General features: G+C 39.3%; 1 protein-coding gene across 2 annotated transcripts in view; it reads right to left on the bottom strand.

Annotated features, from left to right (window-relative positions):
• FMO5 (flavin containing dimethylaniline monoxygenase 5) overlaps nucleotides 1–13025 on the bottom strand; it is a 39293-nt gene that overhangs the window by 7166 nt on the left and 19102 nt on the right. For both annotated transcript variants that reach the window (XM_070607606.1, XM_070607605.1), the window contains exons 6-7: nucleotides 11764–11963; nucleotides 8033–8385 (exon numbers count right to left, since the gene is read on the bottom strand). In XM_070607606.1, coding sequence (XP_070463707.1) covers nucleotides 8033–8385; nucleotides 11764–11963 — 553 coding nt within the window. The remainder of the gene's footprint in view (nucleotides 1–8032; nucleotides 8386–11763; nucleotides 11964–13025) is intronic.

Raw genomic sequence — 13025 nt, 5'->3', positions numbered from 1 at the left:
CCCCCTAATTCCATAGCTGTAATGCAGACTCTTTCACATACTCATTTTCTCTGTTCCTAACAGTTAACTTAGTCCTGGCAAAGTCTCAGTTGTTTAAAGTATAGTACTAAGATGCTGTGGCCTATTTTAATGCAACTTTTCCCCCTTACTTAATTGACCTAATTGAAAGACCTATTTAATGTGACTGGAATTAAACCAACTTACTGGGTTACTTGCATTTGATTGCTGGTCCAGTGCTCTTCAAGGAGTACATGATCTACTGGGTAAAACTAAAAGGAATTAAGAAATGATACAATTTTGGGGAAATTTGGAAAGGTTTTTGATCTATCAATTCTAACACCTTGCTTCTTTTTTCTCTGCTACCATGGGGACATTTACTAGGGAAGAGGAAGCTATGATGCCAAGAAAAACTCTGAATAGTTTTAATTAAACATTAGTAATGCTAGCAAATTTTATTATAACAACTATAGAATAAAAGAATTTCTTCATTAAAAGAAACCTTGAAGGTCATCTGATTTCTCCCTATTCAGAGGCTTGAATCTACTCCATATGACCCTGGCCAGATGGCCATCCAGCCATTTTCATCCTTTTCCTATTCTGCTTGGGTTCTTTAATTTCAGAGGCAGCCCCTTCCATCCTGAAATGGCACTGGCTGATAGAAAAATGTTTTTAATGTTTAGCTGATATCATGCAACCCTCAAAGTTTCACTCCTTTGTTCTGTTCAACCCTTTGAAGTGATACTGAGCAAATCAAATCCGTCTGACATAGCATCTCTCTTCAAATAGTGGAAGGGAACTGTCATATTCCCTGAATCTTATCTTCTCTAGACTAAACCTCTCTAGCTCCTTCAGTTCTATTTCAAATGGCACATTTTCAAATCCCTTAACCATTCTTAATCTCTCTCCTTTTAATGCACTCCAGTGTCACTTTTACAATATGTCTTTTGGTGTGGTCTGACCAGTTTAGAGAAGGAGAACTGTAAGTTCTAAGACATTATAATTTTTTTAACTATGCTGGATATAATCAAGCCTTTTGGAAGCCATACCATTCTCCTGCCTCATATTGAGCCTACTATTCCAAACCCTAAAGTTTTTTCTCGTGTTCTCCTAGCCAAAACTAAAAGCGGGAATATAAAGAGTGGAAAGTGAAAATCTGAGAGGTTGAATCTTCTACATTCTTGACTAGTCTTTAACCAGGTCTCAATTTTTGGCTGAAATCAAATCACACAATTTCTATATTTGACTTTCTTTATAATGCAAGAAGGTGAAATTCTTTTGCTTCATAAATTTATATCAGTTGTCTAAAATCTAGATGAGTGTCTTCTACTCTGGAGTGCACACTGAAATCATCTGGGGAACTATTTTCTTAAAGATCTTATGATTGCCCCACCCAAGATTTATTAAATAAACACCACCAGGAAAAGCATGCCTACTTGGGGAAAATTTCTCAGCAAATTCCAATATATGTCCATCGTTATAAATTACTACTTTATATTCACTCAAAAATTAATTTTTGAGCACTAATTTTGTGCCAGACACTGTTACAACCATATATATTATCTCAGCTATTTAAAAGCAAGAACATAGAGATAGCATCTCAGGATGTCTGAGAGACCCATGTGACTATACATCGGAAGGCGGACGGACTTCCCTCCGGGAGGACGTGGAGATAAGTGAAAACTCTCTGACCCCGACCGAACAGCCTAGTACCTGCAAGCGGCTTTCTTCCAACGGACGCCCCCAGAAGATCAACACACACCTAGGGCAGGAGTGAGCACACACCAGAGGAGCGACAGTGGAAACAGGTGACCAGAACCCTACCTAAACCCCCCGCAATTACTCCTAAACGCAGAGGGAAACTCTAGAGTTACACACTTGAGCCCGTGGGGAGAGTCTCGCCCCGCCATTGGCGGGGAGATCCCGCCTGGTGTCCACTGTGCCCGGAGGGTCCCAGAGAGAATCACAGAGGGCGTGGCAGCCCCCGGGCTGCCACTACCTGCATGGCCAGGCAAGGGATTGCCGGAGATCTCGGAGAGGACTGGGGCTGGGTGAAGCTCCAGAGGCCGGCTCCGTGGCCCAGGGGGAAAGTTCCAGAGTTCCGCCCGGGCAGCAGACAAAACTCTCTGTCTGCTATTAGCGGAGGGGCCATGCCCAGCATCCACAACACCGGGAGGGTCCCGGAGAGGAGAATATCAGGCAGGGCAGCAGGTAACCAGCTACCACTGAAATCAGGATCTCCAGCTATCCCCCAGTCAGGGCAAAGGGCTCCCTGAGTTCCTGGGGAACAGGACTGGGGCTGGGTGGAGTTCCAGCGACCCAGCTCCGTAGCCTAGGGGGAAACCCTACAGGCTCACAGAAGCCTCAGCGAAAACCTCTGTACAGCACTAGTAGAGAGCACCCATCCAGCAGCCACAAGGCTGGAAGACCCTGGGACAAAAGTAGCATAGCTAGGTGAGCTAACCACAGACTATAGAAGATGCCAATAGCTCTGCTGCGACCCATAGTGGACAAGTGAGATTTTGTGGGTGCCGACAGTGACGGAGCAGCAAATATAAGTGATCCTACCCCTGGCTGCTGGAAAAGCCCATAACACCGTTGCAGACCCCAAGGAGGGAGCACGTCTAGGTGGGCTGCAACAGTAGGCACCAGCAGCCTGAAGCACCCCCGTGACGGTCCCCATGGCAGAAGAGGGAATCCAAAGGACCACTGTGACTACAAGGAGGGGCCCAGGCCCAGTTAGCAACTGCGGATAGGGTTCCTGGTTGGTGCAGTATAAACAGCTGCTCCCCCACCACACCAGCAGTAACAAGTGGAAGGAGCAACTAATCTCTATCTCTATGCGGAGGCACAAATCTACAACATCAAGCAATATGAAAAAATACATTAAATCTCCAGAACAGAAGGAAAACAACAAATACACAGACAACAATCCCAAAGAAAATGAAATATATAACCTAAATGATGATGACTTCAAAACAGCCATCATTAAAATACTCAATGAGCTAAGAGAGAATTCAGATAGACAACTCAATGAGTTCAGGAGCTATGTCACAAAAGAGTTTGATACGATAAAGAAGAACCAAACAGAAATACTGGAAATGAAGAACACAATAGAGGAGATTAAGAAAAATCTAGATGCACTGAACAGTAGGGCTGATAATATGGAGGAAAGAATTAGCAATTTGGAAGATAGGAATATAGAAATGCTGCAGGCAGAGGAGGAGAGAGAAGTAAGACTAAAAAGAAATGAAGAAACTCTCCGAGAATTATCAGACACAATTAGGAGATGCAACGTAAGGATTATAGGTATACCAGAGGGAGAAGAGAAGGAGAAAGGGGCAGAAAGCCTATTCAAAGAAATAATGGCTGAGAACTTCCCAAATCTGGTGAGAGAGATGGATCTTCAGGTGACAGAAGCCAATAGATCTCCAAACTTTATCAATGCAAGAAGACCAACCCCACGGCATATAGTAGTGAAGCTAGCAAAAGTCAAAGACAAGGAGAAAATACTAAGGACAGCCAGGCAAAAGAAACTAACCTACAAAGGAACCCACATCAGGCTATCAGCAGATTTCTCAGCAGAAACTTTACAGGCTAGAAGAGAGTGGAATGATATATTCAAAAATCTGAAGGACAAAAACCTACAGCCGAGAATTCTCTACCCAGCGAAAATATCCTTCAAATACGATGGAGAAATAACAACTTTCCCAGATAAACAAAAATTAAGGGAGTTCATTGCCACAAAACCTCCTCTTCAGGAAATCCTCAGGAAAACCCTCATTCCTGAAAAATCAAAAAAAGGAAAGGGGCTACAAAACCAAGAGCAGAGGAGATAAGTAGAAGGACAACAACAGAGAGTAGCAGCTCTTCATCAGAACAGATTAAACCATGGGACGAGAAACAAAGGAAATTGAAGAAAACCAGAAAACAAGACATAAAATGGTAGTGGTAGGCCCCCACATCTCAATAATCACTCTAAAAGTAAATGGATTGAACTCCCCAATCAAAAGACACAGAGTGGCAGGATGGATCAAAGAACAAGACCCAACAATACGCTGCCTCCAGGAAACACACCTCAGCCCCAAAAACAAACACAGACTCAGAGTGAAGGGATGGAGAACAATACTCCAAGCTAATAATGAACAAAAGAAAGCAGGTGTTGCTATACTAATATCAGACAAGGTAGACTTCAAAGCAAAACAGATAAAGAAAGACAAAGAGGGACAATACATAATGATAAAAGGGACTCTCCACCAAGAAGACATAATACTTATAAATATATACGCACCCAACACAGAAGCACCAAAATTTGTAAAGCGACTCTTAACAGAACTAAAAGAAGACATCAACAACAATACAATAATAGTAGGGGACCTCAACACACCATTAACACCAATGGACAGAACATCCAGACAGAAAGTCAACAAGGAAATAATAGAATTAAATGAAAAATTAGACCAGATGGTCTTAATAGATATATATAGAACACTTCATCCAAAAACAGCAGGTTACACATTCTTCTCAAGTGCACATGGAACATTCTCAAGGATTGACCATATTTTGGGAAACAAAGCCAACATCAATAAATACAAGAAAGTTGAAATAATATCAAGCATCTTTTCTGATCATAATGCTATGAAACTAGAAATCAACTACAATAAAAAAGCAGAGAAAGGTGCAAAAATGTGGAGACTAAACAATACACTTCTGAACAAACAATGGATTATTGAAGAAATCAAATATTATCTGGAGACAAATGAAAATGAGAACACGACATACCAAATCATTTGGGATGCAGCAAAAGCAGTCCTAAGAGGGAAATTCATCGCAATACAGGCTCACCTCACTAAACAAGAAAAAGCTCACATAAGCAACCTCAAATGACACCTAACAGAACTAGAAAAAGAAGAACAAACAAAGCCCAGAGTCAGTAGAAGGAGGGAAATAATAAAAATAAGAGCAGAAATAAACGATATTGAAACAAAAAAGACAGTAGAAAGGATCAATGAAACAAAGAGTTGGTTCTTCGAAAAAATTAACAAATTCGACAAACCTTTAGCCAGACTCACCAAGAAAAGAAGAGAGAAATCTCGAATAAATAAAATTAGGAATGAGAGAGGAGAAATCACAACAGATACCAATGAAATACAAGGGATCATAAGAGAATACTATGAAAAACTATATGCCAACAAATTGAACAACCTGGAAGAACTGGACAACTTCCTAGACTCCTACAACTTCCCCAAACTGAATCAGGAAGAAATGGAGAATCTGAATAGGCCAATCACAAGTAAGGAAATAGAAACGGTAATCAAAAACCTCCCCAAAAATAAGAGTCCAGGACCAGACGGCTTCACTGGAGAATTCTACCAAACATTCAAAGAAGACTTAATACCTATTCTTCTCAAACTATTGCAGAAAATTGAGGAAGATGGAGTACTCCCTAACACATTCTATGAAGCCAACATCACTCTGATCCCCAAACCTGACAAGGACAACACAAAGAAGGAGAACTACAGGCCAATATCACTGATGAACATAGATGCAAAAATCCTCAACAAAATTCTGGCAAATCGAATACAGCAATACATGAAAAAGATTATACACCATGATCAAGTGGGATTTATACCAGGGACACAGGGATGGTTCAACATCCGCAAGTCAATCAACGTGATACACTACATCAACAAAATGAAAAACAAAAACCACATGATCATCTCAATAGATGCAGAGAAAGCATTCAACAAGATCCAACACCCATTTATGATAAAAACCCTCAATAAAATGGGTATAGAAGGAAAGTACCTCAACATAATAAAGGCCATATATGACAGACCCACAGCCAACATCATACTCAATGGACAAAAACTGAAAGCCATCCCTCTGAGGACAGGAACAAGACAAGGGTGCCCACTTTCACCACTCCTATTCAACATAGTACTGGAGGTGTTGCCCAGAGCAATTCGGCAGGAAAAAGAAATAAAAGGAATCCAAATAGGTAATGAAGAAGTAAAACTCTCGCTGTTTGCAGATGACATGATCTTATATATAGAAAACCCCAAAGAATCCATAGAAAAACTATTAGAAATAATCAACAACTACAGCAAAGTAGCAGGGTATAAAATCAACATACATAAATCAGTAGCATTTCTATACACTAACAATGAACTAACAGAAAAAGAACTCAAGAACTCAAGAACTCAATCCCATTCACAATCGCAACAAAAAGAATAAAATACCTTGGGATAAACTTAACCAAGGAAGTGAAGGATCTATACAATGAAAACTACAAGACTTTCTTGAAAGAAATTGACGACAACATAAAGAGATGGAAAGACATTCCATGCACATGGATTGGAAGAATAAACATAGTTAAAATGTCCATTCTACCTAAAGCAATCTACACATTCAATGCTATCCCAATCAGAATCCCAAGAACATTCTTCACAGAAATTGAACAAAGAATCCTAAAATTCATATGGGGCAACAAAAGACCGTGAATTGCTAAAGCAATCCTGAGCAAGAAAAACAAAGCCGGCGGAATCACAATCCCCGATTTCAAAACATACTACAAAGCTACAGTGATCAAAACAGCATGGTACTGGTACAAAAACAGGTCCACAGATCAATGGAACAGAATGGAAAGCCCAGAGATAAAACCACACATCTATGGACAGCTAATCTTCGACAAAGGAGCAGAGGGCCTACAATGGAGAAAAGAAAGTCTCTTCAACAAATGGTGCTGGGAAAACTGGACAGCCACATGCAAAAGATTGAAAATTGACCATTCTTTTTCACCACACACCAAAATAAACTCAAAATGGATCAAAGACCTAAAGATTAGGCTGGAAACAATAAGTCTTCTAGAAGAGAATATAGGCAGTACACTCTTTGACATAAGTTTCAAAAGAATCTTTTCGGACACTATAACTCCTCAGTTGAGGGAAACAATGGAAAGAATAAACAAATGGGACTTCATCAGACTAAAGAGCTTCTTCAAGGCAAGGGAAAACAGGATTGAAACAAAAAAAACAGCTCACTAATTGGGAAAAAATATTTACAAGCCACTTATCCGACAAAGGGTTAATCTCCATAATATACAAAAAACTCACATGGCTTAACAACAAAAAAACAAACAACCCGATCAAAAAATGGGCAGAGGACATGAACAGACATTTCTCAAAAGAAGATATAAATATGGCCAATAGACACATGAAAAGATGTTCATCATTGCTAATCATCAGGGAAATGCAAATCAAAACTACACTAAGATATCACCTTACACCCATTAGATTGGCAAAAACATCCAAAACCAAGAGCGACAAATGTTGGAGAGGTTGTGGAGAAAAAGGAACCCTCATACACTGTTGGTGGGAATGCAAACTGGTACAGCCACTATGGAAAACAGTATGGAGATTTCTCAAAAAGTTAAAAATAGAAATACCCTATGACCCAGCCATCCCATTACTGGGTATCTATCCTAAGAACCTGAAATCAGAAATCCCAAGAGTCCCTTGCACCCCTATGTTCATCGCAGCATTATTTACAATAGCCAAGACGTGGAACCAACCTACATGCCCAGAAACTGATGATTGGATAAAGAAGATATGGTATATATACACAATGGAATACTACTCAGCCATAAAAAAGACAAAATTGGCCCATTCGCAGCAACGTGGATGGACCTCGAGGGTATTATGTTAAGCAAAATAAGCCAGTCAGAGAAAGACGAACTCTATATGACTCCACTCATAGGTGGAAGTTAACATATTGACAAGGAGATCTGATCGGTGGTTACCAGGGAAAAGGGGAGGTGGGGGTGGGGGGAGGGCACAAAGGGGGAGGAGGTGTACCCACAACATGACTAACAATAATGTACAACTGAAATCTCACAAGGTTGTAATCTACCATAACATTAATAAAAAAAAAAAAGAGGAAGACATCAAAGGAAAAGAAAAAAAAAAAGCAAGAACATAAACATAATCAAACATACCACCAAGTAATTCAGCAGTCAACTTGCATGGTTACTTACCTTTAAATACTTGAGTGGCCCAGCGTCCTTGGAGCTCTGAGATGGGCATAATGGCACCCAGGGGTTGGATCAAGCCTATGATTGCAAGAGTTGGCTTCTCCAAGTCAGGGGGGAAGACCTTTTTATACAGGGATACCTTGTTTTTGACTACTTTGACAGAATCTTCAAGAAAAGGAAAGGCAAAGCTATAGCCTGTGGCAAAGATAACAGCATCAATATCATCCTCCCGGGAGCCATCTTCAAATATGGCAGCTGTCTCTGTAAATTCCTTCACATTTCCTTTCACCTTCACCATGCCAGAAATTATACGATTTGGCAGGTTATCATTTATTGTTGGATGCTGACTCAGAGCTCTGTGAGTGATGATCAAGACCAAAAGAAGAAATGAGAGAGATTATGAGAGAGAGAGAAATCAGTAACATGTAAATAAAACTCTACTTTGATAGAGGTGGATAAACAATATGCCAATGGCTCCCTCTTAGTCTATCCGGAAATTTGGGAAAGGTCTAATGTATTAAAGCTTGGCACAGATCAGGGTCTCAAGAGCAGGAGTTGGATCCCGGATGGCATTTAAAGGGAAGATATTAGAGAAGTGAAGGAAGAATGGTATTATTTGAAAAGTGCATGTATGCTTTCTCAAGGAATAGTAATGTTCTCAGTGATATGATAAAGCTACAGGACAATGGTTTCTATCCATATATGAAGAAGTCTATAGAACTGGACTATCAGCATTCTGTTGAGCCTCATTTCCAGTTTCAAAGGCCTAAGAGCTAGACTTAGACCATCATTTTCCAAACTGTATAATAAATTACATGTGTATAGTAATTTATGGTTATAAATTGATGTTACATACATTAACTTATTTGAGTCTCACACAAACCCAATGAAGGAAGCAGGACAGGTGTCATCATCCAGCTTTTATAAATGAGGAAACTGAGGTCTAAAGAAGATAAGTGGCTTGCCCAAGGTTACACAGCCTAGGATTTTAGAATTTATATCAAAATGGTTTTCTATGAACTCTTTTGGGATACTCTGGGCCTGTTAGGTAGTATTTCCTAGAGACAGCACAGGATAAGGATGCCAAAAAAATAAGGCAGGGTTTCCAGTGTCTTGGTCCTTTCTAAAAAGCAGTCTGAATCCTTGCATCCTAAGTTAATAGGCTCTGAGAATCCTCAGCTCATTGTGTTCAGACAGAGCTGGCCTAACCTTAAGAACAATACATGTTTAAACAACTATTACTAGTTTGCTGCATTTATTGATGCTTTGACACTAACCTTTAGGTACAGATTCTGTTCTCATTCTGACCTCATGATTTCTTCTTTCTCTCCAAGTTTACTCCTTTTCACTAACAGTACCACCATCCATATAGGTGCCCAAGCCATAAGACTGTGAGTCTTACATCTAGCCACCAAAGCTTTTCCCTTTCTCCTCTAACATCCTCAAAATAGTTCTATCTATTCTCTATCTCACCTGAACTATTACAATTGTCTTTAGGGCCTCCTGCTCCAACCCCCTTCAGTCTATCTTCTACATCATTTTTAGAGTGGTTGTTCCAAAATGTATTTATTATTATGTCACTCACTTGCTTAAAATCTTTCAATAGCTCTGGACTGTCTTCATTCCAAACTTTTTATTTAGCAGAGCATACGAAAGTTTTCATGTACCTGCACAATAAACCTGGAGATGTACTCAGTCACTCTTCCATCTTTGCCATATAGTGCAGCCAAACCAGACTGTGTGCAGGTCCCAGAGCATAATGTATTTTTTTGCTATTCCAAGATCTTGTACTTACAATTAGAATGCTACTTCCTTACCCTATTCGTTTGACTGTCTTCTGTTATTCCATATAGCCACATAATTTATTTTATAATCACCAAAGTTATATATGCTACAATTTCCATAATCAGGTGAAATAAATGGGTGAAAGGTTGTTGGGAAGCACATTCCTAAAGTAGCACCCTACTGATTAATTTCAAAGGAGAAAATTTCTTTAAAAAGGAGAAAACTGGTAGATATCAGTTTTTCCAAGTGATCAAACATCATTAATAGGGGATTAACTGATATCATTGGCTCCTGATATGATCCACCAGGAAGGCACAACATAACCTATAAATATTTGTGCTAAAAATGTTTAACTGGAATATAATAAAGGAAGAACAACTATGCAAGTCCTAATTTAGAGACTTTCTGGAAAACAATTGGCTTGGATTCTTAAAAAAAAAAAATGTCCATGTCCAAAAAATGGAGAATTATTTCAGATTAAAGAGATATGACAACTAAATGCAATCAATAGTGTAATACGTGACAGGATCTTGGATTTAAAAATAAGAAAGCTATAAAAAATAATATTGGAATAACTTGGGAAATTTGAATATGCAATATATTAGATAATGGTATTTTATCAATGTTAAATTTCCCAAGTGTGCTAACTGTATTATATTTATGTAGGAGAACACCCTTTTCTTAGGCAGTATATGCTGAAGAATTTAGGGTGAAGTGTCTTAATGACTGCAACTTACTCTCAAATGGTTCAGAAAAAAAGATGTATGTATTTATGTTTGTATGTATATATGTATGGATCTATCTATCTTGAGAGAGAGAGAAAGCAAATAGAGTAAACTGTTATTAGGTGAATCTGAGCAAGGGGTATATGAGTGCTCATTGTACTTACTATTTTGTAGTAAGTAAATATGAACACTTAAAAAAATAAAAAGTTGGAGGCTGGCCTGGTGGTGTAGTGGTTAAGTTCTCATACTCCACTTTGGCGGCCCGGGGTTTGCCAGTTCGGATCCTGGGCGTGCACCTAGCACCACTGGTCAAGCCATGCTGTGGTGGCATCCCACATAAAGTAGAGGAAGATGGGCACAGATGCTAGCTTAGTGACAATCTTCCTCAAACAAAAAGAGGAAGATTGGCAACGATGTTAGCTCAGGGCCAATCTTCCTCACAAAACAATAAAAAAATAAATAAAAAAGAGTTGGAGGGAAAAAGGCATTTAACATCACCTCTAGAAATGCTTTCGCAGTCTACCTCCTTGCCTTGACGAGAACTACCATCCTTCATACACTTATAGCACTCTATGCATTTCTTTATCATATTGTATTTGTCTGTCTTCTCATTAGAGTATTTAAGGTCAGATCCATTTCTTGAATCTGCTATTTATTACTTGTGTGATCTTGGGCAACTCAGTTTCTCTAATTGTCAACTTATTTTTATATCTGCAAAATGGAGATAATACACCAACATACAGGGCTGTTGTGAGAATTAAATGAGATACAGCATGAAACTCATTTAGCATTGTGCTTGTCTTGTGTGAAGTCCTCAAAAAAGGAAGGTGTTACTATTTGTATTACTATTACTAGTAGGTCTTTACTCTGTATTCTCATGTCCTGTATAATGCTTGGCTCATAAGAGGGGCTCAATGTTTGGTGGATGAACGAAATAATAACGCATTGCTCCCTACTTTCATTTTGTTGTTGTTTTTGGGCATCATGTAAAAACAACTAGTACCTGGGGGAATGACAAAATGGTTAACACCAAGCAGAATCATACACCAAAGATTACAGACCAGTAGATCTTGGACTTCTAGGGGGGCAAGGTGGAACTGTGGTCTCAGTTTCTGTGGATTTTCTTAACGTACTTGTAGAGATAGCTCGACTAGCAGCCTATGTGAACAGTCCTTATTCCTGTGCCTTGACCATTCTCTCCCCACTCCCACCCTGGGAACATACCTGTGTTTAGGCTTTAGGCCATACAGTTCATGGTCAAACCTTTGGTTCATTTTATTTTCCAAATATGTGTTTACTAAAGATTGACTACAAATCTTTGTCAAAAAATGTTGAAATCGAGATAAGGATGACACATCCAAAGGATATCCATAGTCTCCTACTCGACTCAGGATCCAAGCCCCTCTCCTGGTGCTGATGAAAACCTGGGGCACAAGGAAAAAACTTTGCTTTACCATTCTCTGGCTCATAATCCTTTAAAAAATCCCATTTTCTTCAAGATTAAGTTTAAACTCGTTAGTCTGACCTTTTAGTCCCTGCACAATCTTTTTTTATTTCTGCTATTTTCCTTCTCAAACACTAAATTGGTGTATTCACTGACCAAGAATACGTCTTACTATGAACCACCACTGCATTTCTATTTAATGTCATTATGCCTCTCTGAAAAGCCCCCTATTCTTTTAATTCTCCAAAGCCTATTTATTTTTAAGATCCAGATCAATTCTGCCTCCTCCATGAAGACACCACTGACTGTTCTGGCTCACAATTTTTTCTCCCTCCTCTGAATTTCTCTAGCACATATCACTTGTGTGGCCGATTTAAAATCATGGAATGGGGTCGGGCCCGGTGGCACAGCGGTTAAGTGCGCACGTTCCGCTTCAGCAGCCCAGGGTTCGCTGGTTCGGATCCTGGGTGGGGACATGGCACTGCTTGGCAAGCCATGCTGTGGTAGGTGTCCCACATATAAAGTAGAGGAAGATGGGCACGGATGTTAGCTCAGGGCCAGTCTTCCTCAGCGAAAAGAGGAGGACTGGTAGTAGATGTTGGCTCAGGGCTAATCTTCCTCAAAAAAAATAAATAAATAAAAATAAAAAATAAATAAAATAAAATCATGGAATGGTAAAGCTGAAACAACTGGAGGTCACTGAAGCCAAAATCCTCAGGTTTTTTTGCTTTTGTCATTGCGTTGTTACAAAAAGCTTATCACTTATATTGATATTAAACTTTTTACACTCTTATTTTCTGTCTTTCCAAACGTGTTTTCTCCAGGGTGGGAGATATAACATACACATCTTTTAGTCTCTTCAACACATCATCATCATCATCACTTCCATTTATTGAGAATTGCGAGCTATAAGTCACTGTGCTAGGTCCTTTATCTATATTCTTATTTAATCAATACAACAACCTCTTGAGGTAGGTATTATTATCCCCATTTTATGGACAAGAGGCATGGAGAAGATGAATAATTTGCCTGAGATCATATA

Source organism: Equus przewalskii, unplaced genomic scaffold (genome assembly GCF_037783145.1).
Source record: "Equus przewalskii isolate Varuska unplaced genomic scaffold, EquPr2 ChrUn-12, whole genome shotgun sequence".
Taxonomy (NCBI): domain Eukaryota; kingdom Metazoa; phylum Chordata; class Mammalia; order Perissodactyla; family Equidae; genus Equus; species Equus przewalskii.
Note: the sequence above shows the minus strand (reverse complement) of the source record. Positions and strands in the feature narration are given on the sequence as shown.